The 27,907-nt window shown below is 38.8% G+C and overlaps 1 protein-coding gene across 3 annotated transcripts in view; it reads left to right on the forward strand.

The window, feature by feature from the left end:
* Positions 1–26,756, forward strand: part of LOC106882037 (2-oxoglutarate and iron-dependent oxygenase domain-containing protein 3) — a 42,406-nt gene extending 15,650 nt beyond the window's left edge. For all 3 annotated transcript variants that reach the window (XM_014932593.3, XM_014932594.3, XM_052967183.1), the window contains exons 4-9: positions 4,112–4,154; positions 9,473–9,537; positions 12,777–12,833; positions 20,820–20,973; positions 22,217–22,340; positions 26,209–26,756. In XM_014932593.3, coding sequence (XP_014788079.1) covers positions 4,112–4,154; positions 9,473–9,537; positions 12,777–12,833; positions 20,820–20,973; positions 22,217–22,340; positions 26,209–26,336 — 571 coding nt within the window. In that variant the 3' untranslated portion in view covers positions 26,337–26,756. The remainder of the gene's footprint in view (positions 1–4,111; positions 4,155–9,472; positions 9,538–12,776; positions 12,834–20,819; positions 20,974–22,216; positions 22,341–26,208) is intronic.
* Positions 26,757–27,907: the final 1,151 nt, after the last annotated feature.

Genomic DNA, 27,907 nt, shown 5'->3' on the forward strand with positions numbered 1-27,907 from the left:
CTTATTTATTCGTGTTGCTTTGAATTGATCATACATTATCTAATACCTTTGAGATGTTGATATAGTTATTGTTTATTTTTAAAACGACATTGTAGAGTAGCTGTGAGAGGCCAGATCAGGCTGGTTTGAAGATAAAACAGATAGAATATTTTGACCAGATATGGTTGGTTTAAATGCTGAAGAGTCAAAATCTAATCCTAACCTTATCTCACGGAAATCCAAAGTTTATCTGTCATGGATTTGCATATGGACGGTAGATTAGTGTTTATAGTAGGATATGAAGAATAAGATAAACATCAAATAGGTAATTATATGTTCTTTCATTGCCATTAAGTCTCAATCTGTTCCATTCTGCTGTGCACTGAAGATCAAATAAATCATTTGTTGATGCATTTTGCATGAAAAATTGAAAAGGAAAACCAGCGTGGCTGTGTGGTAAGAAGCTTGTTTCCCAACTACATGGTTCTGGATTCAGCCCCATTGCATGGCACCCTGGGCAAGTGTCTTCTATTATAGTCTGGGACAGATCAAAGTCTTGTGAATGGATTTGATAGACAGAAACTGAAAGAAGCCCATTGTGTGTGTATATATATATATATATATATATATATATATATATATCATCATCATCATCATCATCGTTTAACGTCCGCTTTCCATGCTAGCATGGGTTGGACGATTTGACTGAGGACTGGTGAAACCGGATGGCAACACCAGGCTCCAATCTAATTTGGCAGAGTTTCTACAGCTGGATGCCCTTCCTAACGCCAACCACACAGAGAGTGTAGTGGGTGCTTTTACGTGTCACCCGCACGAAAACGGCCACGCTCGAAATGGTGTCTTTTATGTGCCACCCGCACAAGCCAGTCCAGGGGCACTGGCAACGATCTCGCTCGAAAATCCTACGGGAGCCAGTCAGGTGGTACTGGCAACGGCCACGCTCAAAATGGTGCATCTCATGTGCCACCCGCACAAGAACCAGTCCAGGGGCACTGGCAACGATCTTACTTGGCTTGCCGGGTCTTCTCACGCACAGCACATTTCCAAAGGTCTCGGTCAGTAGTCATCGCCTCGGTGAGGCCCAATGTACGAAGGTCTTGCCTCACCACCTCAGCCCAGGTCTTCCTGGGCCTACCTCTTCCACGGGTTCCCTCAACTGTTAGGGTGTGGCACTTTTTCACGCAGCTATCCTCATCCATTCTCACCACATGTCCATACCAGCGCAATCGTCTCTCTTGCACACCACAACTGATGCTTCTAATGTTCAGCTTTTCTCTCAAGATACTTACACTCTGACGGGTATTCACATTGACATTACACATCCAACGGAGCATACTGGCTTCATTCCTTGCGAGCTTACGTATGTCCTCAGCAGTTACAGCCCATGTTTCACTGCCATGTAGCATGGCTGTTCGTACGCATGCGTCATACAGTCTGCCTTTTACTCTGAGTGAGAGTCCCTTTGTCGCCAGCAGGGGTAAGAGCTCTCTAAACTTTGCCCAGGCTATTCTTATTCTAGCAGCTACACTTTCAGCGCACCCACCCCCACTACTAACTTGGTCGCCCAGATAGCGGAAGCTATCGACTACCTCTAGTTTTTCACCCTGGAATGAGATAGAAGTTGTTTCCTGTTTGTTTACAGTCTTTATTGCACCTGAACATCTGCCACAAACAAAAACTAACTTGCTAGTTAACCTGCCTTTGATGTTGCTGCACCTCTTATGTGTCCATAGCTTGCACCGGGTACATCTTATAGAGTTACTACCTACTCCTTTTCTACATACTGAGCAGGGCCATCTACCTGAAGGGGTTTGTGTTTTATCTACCTTCCTACTTATTAGGATTTTGGTTTTAGCTAGGTTGACTCTAAGGCCCTTCAATTCTAGACCTTGCTTCCACACCTGAAACTTCTCCTCTAGTTCTGATAGTGACTCCGCAATTAGGGCAAGGTCATCAGCATAGAGGAGCTCCCAGGGGCAACCTGTCTTGAACTCCTCTGTGATTGCCTGGAGGACTATGATAAATAAGAGGGGGCTGAGGACGGAACCTTGGTGGACCCCTACCTCTACCCGGAATTCATTGCTGTACTCATTTCCAACCCTCACCTTACTGGCAGCATCTCTGTACATGGCTCGCACAGCTCTCACTAACCATTCTTCTATCCCAAGTTTCCTCATTGACCACCAGATAAGGGATCGGGGGACCCTGTCAAAGGCTTTCTCCATGTCAACGAAAGCCAGGTACAGAGGTTTATCCTTAGCTAGGTATTTCTCCTGCAACTGTCTCACTAGAAATAAGGCATCAGTAGTGCTTTTACCTGGCACGAACCCAAACTGCATCTCATCTAAATTGATTCGCTCCCTAATTAGTTGGGTTATGACCCTCTCTGTAACTTTCATAACCTGATCTAACAGCTTGATGCCTCTGTAATTATTTGTATCTAAAGCGTCACCTTTACCTTTGTAGCAGTTGACTATGATGCTGCTACACCAGTCATTGGGTATGACTCCTTCGTGTATCACCTGGTTCGTAATACGGGTGACTATATATATATATATATATATATATAAAGGAACCAGATGGCTACACCAGGCTCCAATCTGATTTGGCAGAGATTCAGCTGTAGAAAGTCTGCGAAATCAGATTGGAGTCTAGTGTAGCCATCTGGTTCACCAGTCCTCAGTCAAATTGTCCAACCCATGCTAGCATGGAAAGCGGACGTTAAATGATGATGATGTATATATATTTTTCATTCTCTATTTTCTCTTATACCTTTCTGTTGAAGAGCGTAGGCTTGAAACATAAGAGACTTTTTCACTTTCCCAAGCATCTAATTAATACACCTGCTTGTTGTTCATACACCTGTCTTCATCTTTTGTCTTTCTATAAATTTCAACTCTGTGTATATATTTATGTATATATTTATGTGTATATATTTATGTGTATATATTTATGTGTGTGTGTGTCTTTGTCTCTGCATTTGTCATCACTGGTTGACAACTGGTGTTGGTGTGTTTATGTGCTCGTAACTTAGTAGTTCAGCAAAGAGACTGATAGAGCATGGTTGCTGTCAAATGACTGAAACAAGTAAAAGAATAAAAGAATTTCAAAAATGATATAAAAAAATATATTACTGTCTTTTTTTTTTTAATTGTATCTCATGTCTTTCACTTGTTTCAGCCATTTGACTGTGGTCATGCTGGAGCACTTCCTTGAAGGGTTTTAGTTGAATAAATCAACCTCAATGCTTATTTTTTGAGTCTGGTACTTATTCTGTCAGTCTCATTTACTGAATTACTAAGTTACAAGAACATTAACAAACCAATACCAGTTGTCAAGCGGTGGTTGTCACTGGTTATTAAGTGGTAGTAGGTAGGAACAAATACCAGCACAAAGATACACACATATACTTATACACATATATGATGCGCTTCCTCTCAGTTTCTGTCTACTAAATCCACTCACAAAACTTTCGTTGGCCCAGGGTTATAGTAGAAGATACTTAATCAAGGTGCTGCACAATGGGACTGAACTCAAAACCATATGGTTGCCAAATGAGTTTCTTAAACACACTGCCATGCCTGTACCTGTGCACATAATTAACAAAATTATGAATAAACCATTTTCTGTGGGGAAGAGGTGAACCAGGAATACAGTGTCAGTGACGTCAATGGCTGAGGGGCCCTACCGGAAGATCAGGAGGGAGGGAGGTCACATGGGCAGAAGTAGGATAAGCATGGGCCTCTTTGCTTCGGGGTGGTCATGATGCTCAAGTCTTAGTATAGACTGCTTTCAGCCTAAATATATATATTTTAAAAAATTCATTGTGTTTTTAGAATGACCATATGGAGCAGCCAATCAAAGTACATTGTTTGAGAACCACTGGTATGTGCTATAGCAGAAGCCATATTAACATTTTCATAAACATTTTTGCATCCATATTTCTTTGAAGAAAACTTGATAAAATAGGAAACAGTAATAGTATACTGAAATTCAAATGACTCTATATATCACCTCTCTCTCTCTCACACACAAAAATATATTTTGGTTTTGTACTTCCATTCATTTCAATCATTGTTATATTTTTGCTATATTTCTTGTTTTTTTGTAGGCTTGCTAAGAAAGGTCTTGCTTTTGGAGGTTCTGATGGTGGAGTAAGTATGTTTATACGTTATAATGTTGGTAATACAGGTGTGTGCATGAGAGAAAGAGTGGGGTGTTATCATATTTAATTGATTTTAAGATGCACTTTTTCCCTGCAAAAGAACAGAAAATCATCTTGCAACTTATATATACATATATATATATATATATAACGTGAGAGAGTTAGGGGTATGTATCATTATCGTAGTTTAATGTCCGCTTTCCATGCTGGCATGGGTTGGACAGTTTGGCTGAGGGCTTGCAAGCCAGAAGGCTGCACCAGGCTTCAATCTGATCTGGCAAAGTTTCTACAGCTGGATGCCCTTCCTAATGCCAACCACTCTGAGAGTGTAGTGGGTGTTTTTTATGTACCACTGGCACTGGAGCCAGTCAGGCAGCACTGGCAATGACCACACTCAAATGGTGCTTTTTATGTGCCACCGGCACAAGACCAGTCAGCTGGCACTGGCATCGCCCAACAGACTATTCATTCAAATGACACTCAGCTACAGAAACAATTGCATGTCAAGAACAGCTGCACTACCTCCGTCCCTCTTGTTGCACATTACACACATTATGACAGCATCCAATGAGTTCTTTGCACTGTGGGTCTGCAAGCTATTTCATCCTGCCCTGTTGATGCCATGGGTATAGCAGTCCAAGGATTTGAAATCAGAAGAGCTAGGGTTGACACAGGCTGTTGGTGGAGTGGGATGAGGCACGTGATCACTTGGTTATCTTGGGTCTTGTCGGATATAAACTGATCTCTCCTCATTGTATTTGATGTTTTCCTGCATCACATGTCTGAGAGTGGACTTCTCTAACTTTAGCTGTTCTCTTTTACTCTTTTACTTGTTTCAGTCATTTGACTGTGACCATGCTGGAGCACCGCCTTTAGTCGAGCAAATTGACCCCAGGACCTATTCTTTGGAAGCCTAGTACTTATTCTATTGGTCTCTTTTGACGAACTGCTAAGTTATGGGGACATAAACACACCACCATCAGTTGTCAAGCGATGTTGGGGGGGGGGGGGACAAACACCGACACACAAACATATACACACACATACATATACATATATATACATAGATACGACGGGCTTCTTTCAGTTTCCGTCTACCAAATCCACTCACAAGGCTTTGGTCGGCCTGAGGCTATAGTAGAAGACACTTGCCCAAGGTGCTGCACGGTGGGACTGAACCCGGAACCATGTGGTTCGTAAGCAAGCTATTTACCACACAGCCACTCCTACGCTTGTGATAGTCCTCATCAGTTGACTGATTTTATCACAGGCCTACTAGACGAGCAAGACTGTCTTGTTGATGCTTGACTCTGAGGATGCATTTCCTCTAGGCCACAGATGACACGTCCTTACTAAAAACTTCTAGCTCTTTCCTAACACTGAACACAAAGGAATTGATTCAAGAAGCTGGCAATCTCCAAATTGATGTGGTTGGTAGATAGATAGATCCATGGGCACCACATGCATTTTCATTTCCTGATTCCAGATTGAATCTGCCTTGTTGATGCTGTTGATATGTCAGAAAGGGAAATCAAAAAGTTAAATTTTGGTGCATGTCCTGTAACATTATCTTAATGTTATCTTAAGATAACATTACAGGTTATCTTAAGTCATCAAGCTGACAGAATCATCATCACAGTGGATAAAATGCTTTGAAGCCTTTCTTCCAGCTCCTTATGTTCTGAGTTCAATTGCAGCTGAGGTCAGTATTGCCTTTCACCCATTCCAGGTCAATAAAATAAGCACTAGTTGAGCACTGGGGTTGGTGCAATTGAATTCCCCCTCCTCTTAAAATTGCTAGCCTTGTGCCAAAATTAGAAAGAATTATTTTATGCTACATCCTGTTTATTGCTTGTTAAAGTTGTCGTCCACAGAAACTTGCTGCAACTTGTATAAAAGGAGACCGAATAAGTAATTACTCATTTCTAACTAATTCAGGAATTTGGAACTAGGGTACAGTTGATTATATCTACTCCAAGACTTGAATGTTTCTTCTGTTGTCCATCCAGGAAAGCTGGAGAGCAAAATTTACCTGACAGGGTTTTGAATTCAGAACACTATCTTCAAATCTTAATAATCCTACCTTTAATATTTCCAGGGCTGATAAAACAAAGCATCAGTCAAGTACTAGAGTTGATATAATTGATTATACATCATCATCATCATCATTTTACTTCTGCTGGTATGGGTTAGACTGTTTGACTGGAACTGGTAAGCTGGAGAGCTGCACCAGGTTCCAGTCTGATTTGGCATGGTTTCTTTGGCTGGATGCCCTTCAGAATTTGAAGCCTATGTTAGAAACCACTATTCTTAAAATGTAGCCTACATGTGTTTATAATTATACTAGAATTGTGATAGAAAACTAAGTAATTGCAAAAATCTCAACTGTTAATTTGCCAGTAGCTAAAGTTTCAAGGAGTAGAATTCTGTCACCTCTTGTGCATAGTATCCAGGACCATCATGCTTAAGTTTTTATTGGACAAAGTTTATTTTTTATTGGCACATTGTCAATTTTATTCCTGTATAATTAAAATGGAGACAAAATTGACAATGTAATTAACAATAACACCTTGTAGCTTTAAAAACCACAGAGTGTTATATGTGGGAAAATTTAGCTGCTATTTCTAGCATGTCAAACTACCACAAAGTGGGTTTCTTGTTGACTTGACTGACACACTTAATTCTGACTGGCTGAGTTCATTTATCTGTTTGTCTGTAGTACACAGTATTGCACACAAAGAGTGATTTAGTTTGATACAACAACACTCTAGAACTGATGAGTGTGTGTTTGTTGGCAGCTTGTAGTGCTGGGCTAAGTTCAATGTCTCTTGCTTGGAGTGGGGAAAAGAATGTGCCTTCCAGTCGTTCATTACCTGTCTGCTTCATTGTATGGAAAACTGAAGATGGAAGTTGGCCCTTTGGGATCCCTGTGTCTTCTCTATGTGGCCTGGAAAGGGATTACAATAACCAGCAACGTTTCATTTCAAATGAAACGTGTTTCTCATTTCTTTGCTGCCTCCCTCCACCCCTTGTCCTTAGATTAATTAATAAAGAAAACAGCATAGATTAGTGTACTGGGTGTGACAAAAGACATCAATGATAATGGTAGATAACAGTATGACAACTAGCTAAATATATAAAAAAGTGTATAGATAGTTAGCAGTGTGTGTGTGTATATATATATATATATATATATATATATATATATATATATATATATATGTATCTGTGTGTAAGTGTGCGTGTGTATATATATATATATATATATATATATATATATATATATATATATACACACACACACGCGCAGGGTGCAGTGAATAAACTGTCATCTAAATTACGCAAAAATTAAAATGACATCAACATCTCATTTTGACAGATATATTTACCAAAATTACATAAAAATATCTTGAAATACGAAAGAGTAAATTTATTCAATAAAATCGCCATTGGCTTCAACCATGGCCTCCAGATGACTTCAGAATCTCCTGCAACTCTTCTGGATGATCTCTTTGTTCAAGTTGGTGAATGCTGCCATAATCCTTGCCTTCAGTTCATCTTTGGTGTTACAAGGAGTTTTGTTGGTTTGTCACTCAACTGTGCCTCACACATAGTAATCGAGGGGTTGCAGTGTGGGAAGTTAGGTGGCCATATGTTAGGGGTGATGTGGTTGCAGAAATTGTCTGACAGCCATGACTTGGTTCTCCTGCTATTGTGGCATGATGCAGAGTCCTGTTGCCAGACATAATCTTCTAGCAGCCACCCTCTTGACCCAGGGCAGCACTGCCTCCTTCAGGCACTTGATGTAAGCCTCTGTGTTGAGTCTGAGGTCATTTGGGAAGATGAATGGAAGCATAACGTTGCCATCACTAGTGATCACTCCAAACACTATGATATTGACTGGATGTTTGATTTGTATCACTCCTGGTACATGTCCTCAGATTGCACTGTCCTCAGAATGACACCCAAACACTCTGAAATGTTCATATTGGAGCTTCCGGTGTAAATGCCAAGCAGTACAGCATGTTATTTCCAAATTTCTGGCAGAGTAAATTGCGTCATGGTGCTGTTTTTCTCACAGATGGTGCTGTACTGATCCTACTATACTGTGTAATCAATAAAATAAAAAACAATGTGCATGCATGAAATTAAAGATATAAAATGGTTCAGTGTATCATTTTATTGAAAGTAAAATTATTTTGGTGTCTACATGTGACTCCTCTTTCTTCGTGTGTGTTTAGTAATTGGTCTCTAGACTGTAGCAGTTCCATAAATTCTGTTATACATAATAAGCATATTTTATTCTCAATATTATAAGAGTGGCCTCTACCTATTATACTCCAACTAAGGGTGTACTCTCTTTTTCTAGATTTCAATTCCCATATATATTTCCTTAAACCTGTGAACTTACTTAAATTAGGATTTTTGAAAGTCTGGTAGTGTTGGGAGATTCTTTTTTTAATTTTATTAGTTGTAGATCTTATGTATACCTTATTTATATTATTATTATTATTGTTCTTAGAGATTACTATACATTTATAAATTACATTGTCAATATTACAATTATTAGAGAGCTTACATTTAGTCTTATCACGACATGAACATTTATCTGTATGTGGATTACAACTTCCAACACTATATATATATATATATATATATATATATATATATATATATATATATATATATATATACATATATACATACTATATATATATGCATACATATATACATACTATATATATATATATGTGTGTGTATAGGTAATAGTAATCGTTTCTTATTAGGAAACAAATTAGTTTTTTACAGGACTGCAAAGAGAAGTGCTCAAGTTTTTTCATTTCATAGGGTTCACATAATGGGGATACATTGTTCATTATCCTAACTAAGTCTGCTATCAGTATGTTAATTTTCATGTTGTGTGACAAGACAGCTCTTGTGAACAAAATATTTTGAAGTTATGGGTTTCATGAAATAGGAGCTGCATTCTATTGTTCACAGTCTCTAACCAGGAAAATAAAAATAAGAAATAAGTGGAAATTTTACTGGTGAGTGTGTTAAATTATAAGGCACAAAAAGAAAATGACTTTCCCCAGACACAACAGAATAAAAGAATAATCTTATATATTAAAAAAGACAAATATAATGTTTATTTTCTTCCTCATAGGTTTGAGTATCATATATTTCAAGAATTCTCGAAGAATGATTCTTTTTTTATTTATTATTTATCTATTTTTTTCATGAAGAAAGAATCATAATATTGTTTTCCTTATTTATAAAGTCTAAATATTCTTGATTCTTTAACAGGCATCCATTTTAGATTTACATTCCGGTGCTTTGTCGAAAGGGAATTCATTTGTGGACATTTTTAAGTAAGCAAGTTTTTCTTTTGTCAAAATATATTGATAATTTCATATCCTCATCTAACTTTCTTTCTTCTTTTCTTCTCTGGCTGTTTATCTATCTATCTCTCTGTCTATCTCTCAATCTATCTTCCTATCTGCCCATCCATCTGTCTGTTGGTCTTTATTTATTTATTTATTAGACTTATTGCTAAATACGAGGGGGTATTGAAAATGTAATTATGATTTTATTCAACATATTTCCATCTCAGATTCACACACTTATTGCTGCAGTCTTTCTGTTTTTCTAAGACTTGTAAAAGAAATCGGAAGATTGTGCTTTCAATCAGGCCTTTTGTGATACACTTAAGACCAGGAACTTTTCTTTCAGCATCCCTTCCTATACTTCCTACTGCAGACCATTTTCTTAACCATAAAATATGAGTGAACTCTTTCATCGCTCAGAGAAAATCAGGATTGCAAGAGTCTCATAAATTTTACTTTCTTCTCACGCTGTATCTTACTGTTCCTTGTTTTCACTGCTATACAGCTAAACATCTCTTGCATACATCTCCTAAGTTCTTGAATTCAAACCTGTTGCTGTCCTATAATCTTCATCTTACTTAGCAGTCAGAAATAGCTACTAGGCTTCCTGAGAACATTTTTTAAAGCCAATTAGTTGTCTTATTCAGAAGATTTATCTTAATTCTTTAGCACTCAGATTACTCTGTCAAATGTTCTGCTTATTTATTCTCATTGTTTTGAATTAATCATGGATTATCTCATTGCTTTGAGATTTCTGTGATGTGATTGTTTGTTTTTAGAATGACATTGTAGGGTAGGTGAAGTAAGCTGGATTTGGCCAGTTTGAACATAAAACACATAGAATATTTTGGTTGAACATGGCCAGATTAAATGCTAAAAGGTTAAATCCTAATAACAGCCCTTCAGATCTTAAGACACAGGCATTGTTGTGCTAGAAGTTTGCTTTCCGTCCACATGGTTTCAGGTTCAGGCCTATTGTGTGGCACCTTTGACAAGTGTCTTCTACTATAGCTTTGGACCAACCAAAGCTTTGTGAATGGATTTGGTAGATGGGAGTTGTAAAAAGCTCATCAAATATATATGTGTGTGTGTATATATAAGTATATATGTATGTGTGTGTGTTTTACTGCTGTTGTGCAATAGTTGTAAGTGAATATCACCATCATGCAAGCTGTGTCCTTCATTTCCAATCTACCATGGAAGCATGTCTGGTGTCTGGTTATAGGGAATATTATCATACTTGGAAAGAATTGAGGGCTGATGACAAGAAGGAGATCTGATTGCAGAAAATCTGCCTTAACTAAACTCCATTTGACCCTTGCAAGCATGGGAAAGTGGATGTTAAATGATGGCAGCACTATGAAATGCACCCAGACTACTGCATGACATTGTGAGATCTGTCATACCAGTATGAGGAAAAGATTGTAAAATAATGATGATGATGTTGATAATGGTGTTGTTGTTACAGAGTGGAAGAATTTTGCATAAAACATCCAGCTGTTTCTTAACCATTCAGTTTGGTATGCACTTTTGCGCATTATTTTAGCATCACTGATTTGTTCTTTCTGGAATAAAATTGTTGGTTATAAGGTTTCTGAAAGAACAACCACTTTTTCCCTTTTGTACAGCAATGATCTTTTCAAAGACAATTCTAACAACTGACTTCCCTATATGGATGGTAGCACCCTTTATACTTTCATACTCTACTATATCAGAGCTACATTATTTCCATGAACAAAACCTTGTCGACATCTTTCAATGAAGACAAGATAACATAGTCTCTTTCTGCAGTCTTAAAACACAATTGCAATGCAACCTCGAACTCATTACATATGAAATGCACAAATAAGCCATTAATGTTGCTTCAAATACTAGAGACCACAATCTCTGATGATATCTTATAGCAAACCCCACTCATATAACATTATCAACACTGCATCCAAAAGACTAGAATTCTTATTTATGGCCAGAAAATACTTCATTCCTGGTTCATTGCTAGTGCTCTAAAAACGCCCACAGTAGAGTACTGCTTACAGGAATGAGACACTGCTGCTGCTATATACACAGCTATATCCTCGTTCTTATCTCAAAAAGGCCATCCAACTAATTGATAATGACTCACACGAACAATTACTGACTTACTGAAATACTATTTTCTCCCTGAATACCAATTCCATCATTATTAAACAGTTTCTAGTGCTCTGAAGTAGCTAGTTGCATACTACCTTCACCCAAGCTCACCTAATACATTCGTCTCCCATACTTTTGTGTTCCTGGTTGTGCTTAACCCTCTCTAAAACACTAATTACTGAACCCAATACTTCTTTATCAAACATTTAATTTTTTAGACTTCCTCACTGGTATCTAGTGTGTGTGTATATATACGAGAATGAAGAGAAATACAATCTGTTAACTCTTGTCTTTTTTATTGAAATACAGTATCTTGGCTCTCAATTAATTCTATAAATTTAGAATTTAATGAAATAAATTTGTCAGTATTATGTTGATGTTTGAATCATAAATTTACTTGAGATTTTGATAAGAGGTTTTAAAAGAAGAAGTTTGTATTGTAAAACCAGGGGCAGTCTTAGACAAGTTGATATGATGTAAAAGTTAAGGAATCTGTATTAGCGATCCTCTATATTATCTCTTAACTTGCTAATAGTAGCCAAATAGCTCTCAAATTACATGCTGTCATCTTCAAAAGAGAGGGCTATGTTGGCTATTGTAATCCTAGAAAAACAATGCCTGTGAGAAAAATGGTGTGGTCATAGCTGGAGTGCCTTTGATCATAGGTCTACTCTGTCATGGCTGACCTATGGTTAAACAATAATGTCACATATATAAGCCATGTTGAGCCAGTGTGGCAGAGTCGGCTCAAACTAGTATTATCTCAACCTCAAATTCACGGTTCACACATCAGACTGGTTGGTCAAGAGTGCATGCTGTGGCCCTCAACTTGCAGTGGGCAGTTCAATCCATTCCAATCCAATATAAGAAATACAAGTAATTCTTCATTGGGTCAGGTCTCAGTAGATTTAATATCAGATCACATGGTAGATTATTTAAGGAAACGGCAATATGCCATTACACAAATTCATCCAGCACATGGAAAAACGAACGTTTTACTAACTACGATGATGATGATGGTGATGTTGATGATGATAATGAGGATGATGATGACGATGGTGGTGATGATGAATTCTTTTTTTTCTGCTTTTCAGAATGTTGGGAAGCAAATTCAGTGAAGTATTCACAAAAGAAGATTTTCAGATTTACAAGTAAGTTTGTTATCTATGTATCTGAGAATGTCTGTGATGAGTTATTCCCTAGACGAGTTTGAGATTCCTGAACTTAATCTTTGGCTTTCTATTTTCATATTTTCATTCATCAAATTTTCCTCTTGTCTTCAAGTGCCATATTCCTATACACTTATGCAAATTCCAAAGCTTCAATGCAGCAGTAAAAAAATTCCTAACACAGAGTGATACCACTATTCTTTGTGAGAGAATCTCAAAATACACACACACACACACACACACACACTCTCCCCTCTCTCTTGCCTCTCTTTCTCCCTTCCCTTTCTCTCTCTCTCTCTCTTTCTCTCTCCAAATTATCAAAAGCGTAGAACACCATAAGATACCCCTTATAAATCCAAATAATATTAATAAAACAAAAAATTATAGGAGTGCAAAAACATGTAATTGTAGGGCCCCTGTGTTATATCTGCTTGCCATTTTATGTTTACACATAAATGTAATCTATAAATGCACTGTGACAAACAGCAAACATCAAGCTACAGTATACATAGGAAGCACTAAAGATTTCAAGAAACGATATAGAACACTTGTAAATTCTTTTAATAAGTTGTTCCTTAAGGTCTTCAGGTTCTGGCTATATATAAATGAGAAATCCATTCTAAATTATCTCGCTGACATACTACGACGAAATCTCCAAGATGCAGATAAGATAGAGATTTTTATTTATTTACGGCCTCAAACATCTCATACCTTCGCGCTTTAGTTTGCCCTCTATTATTTATCTTGTTTCTCTCCATGAAATTCAATTGAATTCAGTTGTTGTCTTAAATTTATACTTATTCATTTTCTAAGCTTCCTAAATTCATTGCTCTTTTAAAAATTACGATTTATGCATTGTTGTCTCTCAAATATTTAAAATCTACAATTAAGAGCCCTATCTACTCGCTGGCGGTACCTACCCACCCCTACCCATTTTCCTTTATTCAAAAATTCTTATCGCTCCTTAAAATTATGGCTTTTAAGTGTTGATTTCTCAGCCCAAGAATTACAGCGTGATGTGCTGCTTGACTGGTCCACCCTCTCTCTCTCTCTTTATATATATATATATATATATATGATGATGATGATCTTTTCTCCCGCCATGCCTCTGTCTACCACTCCATCCTCTCTCTCTCTCTCTCTCTCTCTCTCTCTCGTAGTTTTTCCTTAAGGTCTTCAGGTTCTGGCTATATATAAATGAGAAATCCATTCTAAATTATCTCGCTGACATACTACGACGAAATCTCCAAGATGCAGATAAGATAGAGATTTTTATTTATTTACGGCCTCAAACATCTCATACCTTCGCGCTTTAGTTTGCCCTCTATTATTTATCTTGTTTCTCTCCATGAAATTCAATTGAATTCAGTTATTGTCTTAAATTCATACTTATTCATTTTCTAAGCTTCCTAAATTCATTGCTCTTTTAAAAATTACGATTTATGCATTGTTGTCTCTCAAATATTTAAAATCTACAATTAAGAGCCCTATCTACTCGCTGGCGGTAACCCGCCCTCACCCCCTCCACCGGAAGTTTATTCCTCTGTCATCCTGTCAACCTCGGCTGTCTTCCGGAACCCATCTAGTGGCCTTGGCCATCCTCTCCCCTACCTTTGGGTAGCGCATTAAGTTTGAGAAAGTTTGCAGGTTGTAGGTACTGTTTTGCTTATGAATTCTTCCAATTGCAAGTTTTCTTTTCAGGTACACGACACTGCTTTTCCCCTTCCCAGGCTACAGGCCCACACCCCCAACACCCATACTGTTAGGATTGGCACTCTCAACGTCGGCACGCTGAAAAGTAGATCTGGTGAAATTGTTGAGATGCTTGAACGGAGACGCGTAGATATGTGCTGCATCCAGGAAGTAAGATGGAGAGGAGGTTCTGCGAGGTTCCTCACAGGCAAAGAACACAGGTACAAGATTTTCTGGGCAGGGAACATTGACGGGGTCGGGGGCGTAGGAATACTTCTAGCGGAGAAATGGGTGGATAAGGTAATCGAGGTCGTTAGAGTAAGTGACAGAGTACTTAAGATCATACTAGTGCTTCATCATAGATTAGCTACTGTCATCTCAGCCTATGCACCTCAACCGGGGCTACCAGATGGTCTGAAAGACCAATTCTATGACACCCTCTTGCAAACTACCTCGTCGACGAGTGAGAGGGACCTTCTCTTTGTGGCTGGAGACTTCAACGGTCATGTCGGATGTCGTGCTGGAGGCTTCCATGGCATACATGGAGGCTATGGCTTCGGTTCCCGCAACGAGGAGGGAACCAGACTGCTGGAGTTCTGTGATGCAACCGATCTTATGGTCTGCAATACCAACTTCAGGAAACCTGCCAGTCACCTAGTCACCTACCGCTCCGGCAGACACTCTAGCCAAATCGACTACATCCTCGCCAGAAATAGGGAAAGAGGCCGGCTTATAAATGCCAAAACCTACCCTGGCGAAGAATGTACCCCACAACATAGATTAGTAGTTAGCGACTTTGGGATCAAGGCAAAATGGGTGCCCAGAATTAGACAGGCTTGGAGGAGAAGTGTGTGGAAGCTTAAAGACCCTGCAAACGGACAGAGACTTAGAGACAAGTTACTTGAAGCATTTAACGAAATAGAAGGGGATATAGCATCATACAACGTGGAAGACAATTGGAGATTTCTGCGGGACAACCTGTTGAAAGCCACCGACCAGATTTGTGGGTGGTGTAAGGTCCCCTCCCGACCCAGAGTAACGTGGTGGTGGAACAAGGAGGTAGACAGGGCTATTAGACAAAAGAAACAGGCTTGGAAGGACTGGAAGAACGGTGGTAGCAGGGAATTGTACCAATGTGCCAGAAGGGAGGCTAGGCGACAGGTTTATTTAGCCAGAGGGGAAGCAGATAAGGAAAGATTTGCCAATGTTCTGCGCCGTGAGGACCAAAGACTCGAGGTATTTCGTGTTGCAAGACAGTGTAGGAGAGAGAATAGTGATGTTATAGGAGAGAAATGTGTTCGCATGGATGATGGTACGCTTGCATTAAATGAGGATGCAAAGAAAGAGGTCTGGAGATGCCACTACGATAGATTGCTTAATAAAGAGAATGAATGGGAGAAAGAGAGCCTGACGTATGTCGACCCAATAGAGGGACCAGCTATCCGAGTTGATAGTACCAGGGTAGATAAAGCAATTAAGAGTATGAAGACCGGGAAAGCCCCCGGCCCATCAGGAATCACTGCAGAGATGCTCAAAATATCTGGCAGTGTTGGCTATAGCCTAGTCACCCGTATTACGAACCAGGTGATACACGAAGGAGTCATACCCAATGACTGGTGTAGCAGCATCATAGTCAACTGCTACAAAGGTAAAGGTGACGCTTTAGATACAAATAATTACAGAGGCATCAAGCTGTTAGATCAGGTTATGAAAGTTACAGAGAGGGTCATAGCCCAACTAATTAGGGAGCGAATCAATTTAGATGAGATGCAGTTTGGGTTCGTGCCAGGTAAAAGCACTACTGATGCCTTATTTCTAGTGAGACAGTTGCAGGAGAAATACCTAGCTAAGGATAAACCTCTGTACCTGGCTTTCGTTGACATGGAGAAAGCCTTTGACAGGGTCCCCCGATCCCTTATCTGGTGGTCAATGAGGAAACTTGGGATAGAAGAATGGTTAGTGAGAGCTGTGCGAGCCATGTACAGAGATGCTGCCAGTAAGGTGAGGGTTGGAAATGAGTACAGCAATGAATTCCGGGTAGAGGTAGGGGTCCACCAAGGTTCCGTCCTCAGCCCCCTCTTATTTACCATAGTCCTCCAGGCAATCACAGAGGAGTTCAAGACAGGTTGCCCCTGGGAGCTCCTCTATGCTGATGACCTTGCCCTAATTGCGGAGTCACTATCAGAACTAGAGGAGAAGTTTCAGGTGTGGAAGCAAGGTCTAGAATTGAAGGGCCTTAGAGTCAACCTAGCTAAAACCAAAATCCTAATAAGTAGGAAGGAAGATAAAACACAAACCCCTTCAGGTAGATGGCCCTGCTCAGTATGTAGAAAAGGAGTAGGTAGTAACTCTATAAGATGTACCCGGTGCAAGCTATGGACACATAAGAGGTGCAGCAACATCAAAGGCAGGTTAACTAGCAAGTTAGTTTTTGTTTGTGGCAGATGTTCAGGTGCAATAAAGACTGCAAACAAACAGGAAACAACTTCTATCTCATTCCAGGGTGAAAAACTAGAGGTAGTCGATAGCTTCCGCTATCTGGGCGACCAAGTTAGTAGTGGGGGTGGGTGCGCTGAAAGTGTAGCTGCTAGAATAAGAATAGCCTGGGCAAAGTTTAGAGAGCTCTTACCCCTGCTGGCGACAAAGGGACTCTCACTCAGAGTAAAAGGCAGACTGTATGACGCATGCGTACGAACAACCATGCTACATGGCAGTGAAACATGGGCTGTAACTGCTGAGGACATACGTAAGCTCGCAAGGAATGAAGCCAGTATGCTCCGTTGGATGTGTAATGTCAATGTGAATACCCGTCAGAGTGTAAGTATCTTGAGAGAAAAGCTGAACATTAGAAGCATCAGTTGTGGCGTGCAAGAGAGACGATTGCGCTGGTATGGACATGTGGTGAGAATGGATGAGGATAGCTGCGTGAAAAAGTGCCACACCCTAACAGTTGAGGGAACCCGTGGAAGAGGTAGGCCCAGGAAGACCTGGGCTGAGGTGGTGAGGCAAGACCTTCGTACATTGGGCCTCACCGAGGCGATGACTACTGACCGAGACCTTTGGAAATGTGCTGTGCGTGAGAAGACCCGGCAAGCCAAGTAAGATCGTTGCCAGTGCCCCTGGACTGGTTCTTGTGCGGGTGGCACATGAGATGCACCATTTTGAGCGTGGCCGTTGCCAGTACCACCTGACTGGCTCCCGTAGGATTTTCGAGCGAGATCGTTGCCAGTGCCCCTGGACTGGCTTGTGCGGGTGGCACATAAAAGACACCATTTCGAGCGTGGCCGTTTTCGTGCGGGTGACACATAAAAGCACCCACTACACTCTCTGAGTGGTTGGCGTTAGGAAGGGCATCCAGCTGTAGAAACTCTGCCAAATCAGACTGGAGCCTGGTGTTGCCATCCGGTTTCACCAGTCCTCAGTCAAATCGTCCAACCCATGCTAGCATGGAAAGCGGACGTTAAACGATGAGGATGATGATGATGATATATAAAAATTCAACGGCACTAGCCAGATATATAAACGACTTTTACAGAACATTAATTATACATTGTCTTGGTCAATGTATAATACATATAATACTGGCAGATGTTACATTATCCTTCGCATGTTTAATTCCACTGTTTTGAATAAGTTTTCTGACGCTATTCATTCATGCAACCACAGATACTCCTCAACTTTCTTGAGATGATTTAAATATGAACCCACTTAACATTAATTTCTGTTGCACAACAATATATCACCAATGCAAATATAAATTTTAAGAAAGACAGTAAGCAATCAGCCCATCAGCCCTCGTAAAAACTTTCATAATTTACATAACTATATCTGCTCTTCTATAAAAGCATCCAATTTTCTCATACCTTCGTAAAGAACTGAATACATATCTAGAGTAAACATCATTTTTCCCTGATGAGGGGGGCATTCTCTGGAAATGAATCTTGAGATTCATCTGTAATTCGGATGAATGAGCTCCAGAAATACTCGTTGGAACACTGTATTACTTCTAACATGTAACCCAAAACTCTTTTTAATGCCGATTACTATACCATATTTTAAATTTTTTTAAAAGACGTTCTTTATTTATATTCCACTGTTATTTTTGTCTATATTCAATTATTAGTATGTTTATATATCTATATGTCCATGTATATTTTAGTATTCATATATTATTATATTTCTATATATTTTTATAACTCTAATATATCAATACACTATTGATGAAGGTCACAGAGAGGGTCATAGCCCAACTAATTAGTGTGAAAGTCTGCTTAGATAAAATGCAGTTCATTTTTTTGCCAGATAGAAGCTCCACTGATGCTATATTCCTGGTACGGCAACTGCAGGAGAAATGCCTAGCCAACTGATTACACATGCATACATGTACGCATGCACATATTCTCCAAGATGGTGTCCAAGAGACAAAAGAAACCAAGTTACATGCATGTTTAGAAATAGATATACGAGGGGGTGCTGAAAAGTTCCTGGCTTTAAGGGTATCACGAAAAGCCTGATTGGAGGCCCAACCTTCCAAGTTCTTTTATAGACCTTAGAAAAACTGAAGGACTACTGCAATACGTGAGTGAATCTGAGAGGGGGATATCATCATCATCATCATCATCGTTTAACGTCCGCTTTCCATGCTAGCATGGGTTGGACGATTTGACTGAGGACTGGTGCAACCGGATGGCTACACCAGGCTCCAATCTAATTTGGCAGAGTTTCTACAGCTGGATGCCCTTCCTAACGCCAACCACTCAGAGAGTGTAGTGGGTGCTTTTACGTGTCACCCGCACGAAAACGGCCACGCTCGAAATGGTGTCTTTTATGTGCCACCCGCACAAGAGTCAGTCCAGGGGCACTGGCAACGATCTCGCTCGTAAACCCTACAAGGCCAGTCAGGCGGTACTGGCAACGGTCACGCTCAGGATGGTACATCTTATGTGCCACCCGCACAAGAGCCAGTCCAGGGGCACTGGCAACGATCTCACTTAGCTTGCCGGGTCTTCTCACGCACAGCACATTTCCAAAGGTCTCGGTCAGTAGTCATCTCCTTGGTGAAGCCCAATGTTCGAAGGTCTTGCCTCACCACCTCAGCCCAGGTCTTCCTGGGCCTACCTCTTCCACGGGTTCCCTCAACTGTTAGGGAGTGGCACTTTTTCACGCAACTATCCTCATTCATTCTCACTACATGTCCAAACCAGCGCAATCGTCTCTCTTGCACACCACTACTGACGCTTCTTATGTTCAGCTTTTCTCTCAAGATACTTAAACTCTGATGGGTATGCACATTTACATTACACATCCAGCGGAGCATACTGGCTTCATTCCTTGTGAGCTTACGCATGTCCTCAGCAGTCACAGCCCATGTTTCACTGCCATGTAGCATGGCTGTTCGTACACATGCGTCATACAGTCTGCCTTTTACCCTGAGTGAGAGTCCCTTTGTCGCCAGCAGAGGTTAGAGCTCTCTAAACTTGGCCCAGGCTATTCTTGTTGAGACAAATCTTAATTAGCTGATCCTCTTGTATTTTCTTTTACCCAAAGCCAGGAACTTTTCGGTACCTTCTTGTATAACCAGAATAAGGACAAAGTAGAGGAGCTATTATTAACCTCTGCTGACAACAAGCATGTTTCTCTTCAAATGAAGGGTAGATCTATGTGATGCTGCATGGAAGTGAGTCATGTGCAGTGATTGCAGAAAATGTAAGAACATTGGATAGAAATGAAGTAAGCATGCACACAGACATGGCTGTGTGGTAAGAAGCTTGCTTCCCAACCACATGGTTCCGGATTCCGTCCCACTGTGTAGCTCCTTGGGCAAGTGTCTTCTACTACAGCCTCGGGCCAACCAAAGCCGTGTGAGTGGATTTGGTAGATGGAAACTGAAAGAAGCCTGTTGTGTATATGTGTGTGTGTGTGTGCATGCGTGTGTGTATGTATGTGTGTGTATATGTGTGTGTGTGTGTATGCGTGTGTGTGTTTGTGCCTTTATGTCTGTGTTTGTCCCCACCACACATGACAACCAGTGTTGGTCTATTTACGTCCCCATAACTTAGCAGTTCAGCAAAAGACACCAATGGAATAAGTACCAGGCTGAAAAAAGATAATTCTTGGAGTCGATTTATTCAACTAAAACCTTCAAGGCAGGGCTCCAGCATGGCTGCAGTCAAATGACTGAAACAAGTAAAAGGTAAAAGGTGATGAGGATGATGATGATGGCAATGATGATGATGTATTATATGTAACCTAATTATTTTGCTTTTTGTATTTCAGAAGAGTGAAAGAAAAGGTATTTCAAGCCATCATTAATGAGTTCAATATCCCTCATACAGATCTCTATCTTACTAAACCAACCTTCTTTTCAAGAATGACGCCAAAACCAGCTAAAACCATTCATGATGAATATTGGCATTTACATATTGACAAGGTAAGTGCTATGATACAGAATAACATTTAACCTAGTATTAAAATATCAATATCCACCAAAAATGATATAGAATTCAGCAATTTACATGAATGGCTATTCTAGTATTGTTCTCACAAGAGAATACTAATATATGTGTGTATATGTATTACAACACACACACACACACACACTATATCATCATCATCATCATCATTTAATATTTGTTGTCCATGCTGGCATGGGTTGGACGGTTTGACCAGGGCTGGTAAGTTGAGGGGCTCCACCAGACTTCAGTCTGATGTGGCATGATGCTCTACAACTGGATGCCCTTCCTAATGCCAACCACTCCGAGAGTGTAATGGGTGCTTTTACATGCCACCAGCATGGGTGCCATTTGCGTGACACCAGTATCTGTCATGACTGCAATTTTATGTGGCTTGATGGGTCTCCTTCTCATACATGACATAATGCAAAAGATTTCAGTCATTTGTCATTGCCTCCATGAGGCCCAACACTCAAAAGGAGCTTTTCATGTGCCACCAACAATGGTCTCTTTGCCTCTGTGAGGCCCAACGCTCGAAAGATGCTTTTTATGTATCACCAGCACAAGTGCCAATTATGTGATGTATTTTGAGAGTTTAGAAATGTGTATAACACACAGTAACTATGTGATATCATCATAAGAGGGTTGATGTGTGTTTAGTACATCAAGTGTGTGAAGAGTAATACTACATTTGAGGACATACCTGAAATTTAATATATCTATATATATATATATATTTGAAAATATTTGTAAAAGTACCACACGAACTTAACGAAAGGACCATGTGCGCATGCAAGAAATAACAGTAAACTATGAATGTCATTCTTAATTATGATTTCAATTTTATTTTATTAATAGCCCTTTTCTCTTCTCACATATTTTATATTCATTTTTGATAAGGTTTTTCAAAAAAACTGAAATATGTAAATTAATTAAAACACCCTAAAAATGTTTTTAAAAAGTGGCATTTTCATTTTTATTCATTTTCAATATATATATATTCTTGAAACTTGGTTATTTTCCCTAAAACTATATATTTTATATATATTTTATCTGTAAAGCTCAATTTAATTTTGATTTTTTTATAAATTGATTTTAATTGAGTTTTTACCTGCAATTTTGGATTTTGTCCCTAATATTATTATTATATATATATATATATATATATATATATATATATATATATATATATATCTTTGTTATACTTACTACTCATTACAGAAAACTTACGGCACCTTTCACTATACATCTCTCTTGTATCTAACCACCTATGGAGAAGATTTCACTGGCGGCAGATTTACATTTGTTGACAAAGATAAAAATTCCACTGTGGAACCTAAATTGGGTGAGTTGATTTGCTGTTTGGAAATTCACCACGTTTTAAAATTCTTTAATAAATCCTCAGGTTAACCAACAACTTCTTAGTGAAATTTGGTAGATTGAAACGGTACAGAATCTTTTTATATGTATAACCTACTCCTGTTGCTAACCCATTGCACCCTCATTATGGGGAGATGTCTTCTCAGCCCATTTAGGAAGTTTACCACTCTAAACAAACCTAACAGTATATAAGAAGATACGTGGTGTTATCAAAAGGTTCCTGAACTAGTTATGCTTAATAAAAAATAACTTATTTACCTAAATTTTAATATCATCTCCTTTGAAATAGTCACCTTGCGCAGTAATACACCACTCCCAGCGTTCCTGCCACTTTTGGAATCCGGCCTGGAAGTCATTTTCTGTAAATGAGTCAGGGATCTTTTGTGATTTGCTCTAGATCTCAACAACGGTGTTAAAATGCCAACCTTTGAGCTGCATTTTCATCTTGGAGAAAAGATGGAAGTCTGCAGGTGCTAAATCTGGCAAATAGGGCAGGTGCTGAAGCGATACTATGTTGTTTTTGGTGTGAGACTCATGAGTGAGGAGAGCTCGGTGACAGGATGCATTGTTTTCATGAAGAATCCAATTCTTCAAAATGTCATTGATTGTCCTCTGATGATTATCATGCTCAAGCTGATGAATTTTCTCAACGTTTCCAGCAGTGACACTTGGGGCAGGTCTTCTAGATTGCTCATCATCTTCCAGGGATGTTCTTTCATTTTTGAAGCACCTGTGCTACTCAAAACATTGTGTATGACCCATTACCTCATTGCTGAAGCATGCTCAATGTCTCTGGAACAGACTTCCCAAGTTTAACTCAAAATTTCACATTGGCTCCTTGTTCCTGTCCATGACAAAAATTGCAGACTACAGTTTACATATGATCACAAAAACATAAATTTCACAACTTGTGAAGTAAACACACCAATGTCACTTGGTACACTGCCTCATGAAGGTCACTACTAGATCTCACTATGCATGCAACCATGTGCTGCCGTCTGTTGGCACACTGCAGAACTAGTTCAAGAACTTTTTGGTACCACCTCATATTACATGGAAGAAATGTAGATTCCACAAATTGTAATAAAGGTAATCTAGGAAAGCAGTAGATTTGAATAAAATTTCATAACAGAGTATAGGAGTCATTTAAAACCTGGTAGACACCTTCTCTAGTGCCAGTGATATGATAAAATGCATCCTGTTTGTGGTGTAAATTGTTTTAGGATAGAAAGAATATCAAGTTGCAAAAAGCAGAAATCAAAACATTAACCAATAAAAGGAGTCTATATGGTGTAGAATCAAATATTTGTTTAGAAAAATTGGGGTGACTTTTCTGCCTCACATCTTTGGCAAACCTTTCTTTTTAAATAAATATGTGAGTATGTATGTTGTGTGTGTAACTTTCTTTCTCCAATATATATTGGTAAAGGATATGAACACTGGCAAAATCCTGGTTCTTTGAGCAGAGTCTCTCATGAGAGTGTTTCTGTCATTATTGGTGTCAACAACTATTTCCTACAAATTACATTTGTGGGAAATAATTAACAGAATCCAGGAGTGGTTTAAAAGTAATACAAAGATGTAATTTTCTCTGTCACCCAGTGCATTTGTGATGCAGCCATGATGGTCTCAGGCTTCCAGTATTCATGTACTCACCACAAAAAGGAACTCTAATCAGTCAGTGCAGCTTGTCAGAGTGGTAGACTTGTGTCTGCTCCTCTGCCAGCCACTGATTCCATTTGGTGCAAACATGCAATTTAAATGGTTTGTTAATGTTGATGTCCAATTGATGTACAAGAGTTGACATCTCATTAATATTGAAAGGAAGACTGGTCTTCATGGATTTCAGTTGCTGTTTCAGAGCAAGTTCTTGACAATGGTATTTGAAAATGTCAAGCATCTGTAAGGAAGGCTGTTTCAGATGACTGCTATGTGTCTTCTCCCACCATTTTGATCCATCCATTTGTTATCTCTACATCAAATTACTCCATTTTGCAGATGTAAACATCCTCTGTTTCTTTCAAAAATGTTTCAATGAAGAAGATTTTTCTTTTGAAAACAACATAGGGTGGTAGTTTTTCGCCATTACCAGTAACAGCTGACATTACTATAAAATGATTCTTCTCTTCACCAGTGATTTTATAATGATTATCTTCTAACTCTTGATATCAACTGTCTGTGAGGAGGAGGATGTCAAAGGTCATTTCTTGTCTGTAACAAGTAGTACTCAGTGGCTTCCTACTATCTAAAGCTGAAATGCTGAACCCACTCTTAAGTCTTTGAGATCTGCAGTTAAATTTTGTGTTATGTCATTCTGACAACAAACTAATATTCATATCTCTCTATAAGGCACTGACTCCATCATCCAACACAGGCTTTGAAGTTGTGAGGTGTTGTTATTATCTTCTTCATAATTTCAAATGCTTTGAGACTTATATCAAATGTGCTAATTCCAATGCCAGTCATTTTATGTTTCTTCACCAACTTGATTGGCTTGTCTTCCAACTAAAAAAATACTGCAGATTTCCTCTGTCTGTCTTCTTTGACTTTAGCATGGATTGAAGTTTGTACACGTTTTTGCATCTGTCAGATATTGGACTGAGAACATCCAAAATAATGAACAAATACCTGAATCCCATTTTCCACTGCATACAGGACTGGCTTCAATTTCATTGCACTTGTGCATTATGTTCTTTTAGACATCGTCACTGATAATGATAAACTCCTGCATCACATTATAAACATGTTTTTACATAGATGAAAGCATCTTTATTTATTTTCACTAGTGAACAATAAATACTTTGTTCTTCCATGACAGCACAACCAAGTGCATATCAAAGAGAAACTGAATAGTAAAACTGAATATAAACTTATTTAAGTACTCTGACATTATCAAAGTGCAATTGAGTTTTTCTCCAAAAAAATCATTGCGTGCTTTCTACAATGTTGACTTTACAGCAGATGTTTTTTTATGGCCTACATTGATGAAGTTAAAAGGTCACTTTTGAATTTACTTTCTTTCATTTAGGGTGCATGTACTTTTACAAGTTTAGTTAGGAATGACATCATCATCACCATCAGCAACTGTCAAACACTACTTCTTAAAATAGCCATGTTTCCTGGTACTTCAGCAGTATTGGCAGGCAATTATCATAATGTAACGTCCACTTTTCCATGCTTGCATGGGTCATACGAAATTTTATTGGGGTAGATTTTGTACAACTGAAATGCTCTTCCTGTCTCCAACCCTCACCTGTTTTTATGCAAGATATTTTCCCATGGTCAGACATGCTTTTCATGAACAACCTCGCTTGTATGATGGTGATGTTCATTTACAAGCATCACATGTCTAGACAATTGTACACACAAACACACACACACACACGATGGGTTTCTTTCAGTTTCTATCTACGAAATCCACTCACGAGACCATGGTTGGCCCACGACTATAGTAGAAGACACATACCCAAGATGCCACATGGTGAGGAAGCAATCTTCTCAACCATGCAGCTACTCTTGCACCTGTTAGAGATAATTATCATTAACACTTAAGAAAAATAAAGGCAGTAAGCTGGCAGAATTGTTAGCACCCAGGCAAAATGCTTAACTGCATTTCATCTGTTTTCACATTCTGAGTTCAAATTCCACCAAGGTTGATTTTGCCTTTCATCCTTTCGGTATCAATAAAATAAGTACCAGTTGTGCACTGGGGTTGATGTAATTGACTTACCCACTCCTCCGAAATTGCTGGCCTTGTGCCAAAATTTGAAACCATTATTAATACTTAAAAAGTAAATTTTTTTGTAATACAATGTTTTTTTCTCTCTTCGTAGGTCGTGTATCATTTTTTACTTCAGGATCAGAAAATCCTCATTTTGTTGAAAAGGTTTCCTCAGGCGAGAGATATGCAATCACGATTTCATTCACATGTGACCCAACCAAAGCAATCAAAATCCAATGATTTCACATACTGATCCACTGGACCCAGTGAATCCCCTACATAGAACTTCTTTTATTTTTATTTTTCATATATTTCTTTGTTTATTCAAAGCAATAGTCTTCCATACTCATAAACATACACACACACACATACACACATAGATGCATACACACACACATACACACACACACACATACATACACACATGCATACACGCACATATGGGACAACATTAATTCTGAAACTGAACTATTGCAAAGAGAACAACTTCTCTAAAAAAATTTTTTTTATTGGTGAACCCAAGGTTATGACTGAAGACACTTGCCTGAGGTACCACACAGTGGGATTGAACTCAGAACCACAGAACCACATAGTTTCAAAGTAAACTTCTTAACCATACAATAAAGAAACAATTATTACTCATTGTTGTGATGTAAGGAATTATAGTTTTCTGTTCTTCTTCTACATTTATTTTTCCTTTCAGCAACATTCTTAGACACACACACACACACACATGTATGTATGTATGTGTGTGAGAGAGAGAATTTACTTCTAAAACAGATCCATTGCAGCAAAAGAATCCTATAGAATTCTTTTGCCTCATTTTCTTTTCTTTCTTCTATCACATTAGGTGATAATGTCTTCACAATCAACCATGTCCCATTGCATAATTTAGGAGGATCTAAATTTCTTGGAAGCATTCTCAGGCCTCCTACTTTCAGGAAAAGTTTATGTGGAAAAGTTCCATGTGGCTCAAGAGAATTAAGGAACTCTGTTGTATAATGGACCGCTTGATTTTCATCAAGGACTAACTCAACTGATTTGTACTCCTTAATGACTGCTGGAATCTTATTTGTTAATTCATGGTTAATCCTTGCTACTGTCTCAGTTTTTGGAGCAAGAATTGCCCTTTCACACAACCATTTATGTGAACTATAATTGTTACTCAAGTCTGGAAATACCCTGTTCTCCAATTCAGTTGAGGAATTCACCATGGTAGCTATATGAGCAAAACTGATATCACCATTCCCATCAAATGGTACTTTCCCATTTCCTAATTTTCCTTTTTGACTCTTGGTACCTGTGGATTGCATCTTGTTGATGTAATTGTTCTAACCGTTTTTCCTGTGCCTCTTGTGATTCATTGGCCCTGCGTGCAGCAGGGTTCTATGTATATGTATATGCGAATCTGTTTATTTGATTAGGTAATAGGCGTAGATGTATAGCTATGTGTATGTGTATGAGTCTATTTCTATTTATACATGTGTGTATATATAAATGGATACATATGTGTATATGGGGACATGCACACATGTGTATATTTGTATATGCATGGGTACGTATGTGCATATGTATAAATGTGGACGTATGAGTGTATATATATGTGTGTGTGTATATATATATATATATATATATATATATATATATATATGTATATACAAGTGCACATATGTATGTATATGTATATACATATATATATATATGTGTGTGTGTGTATCAGTATGCATGTATGTGTGTGTTTGTGTATATGTATTTATGTATGCATGTACGTTCTCACACATTTATAGGTATGTGTTGTCCAACCCACTATC

The sequence above is a fragment of the Octopus bimaculoides genome, chromosome 1, assembly GCF_046866305.1.
Source record: "Octopus bimaculoides isolate indiv1 chromosome 1, ASM4686630v1, whole genome shotgun sequence".
NCBI classification, from domain to species: Eukaryota; Metazoa; Mollusca; class Cephalopoda; order Octopoda; family Octopodidae; genus Octopus; species Octopus bimaculoides.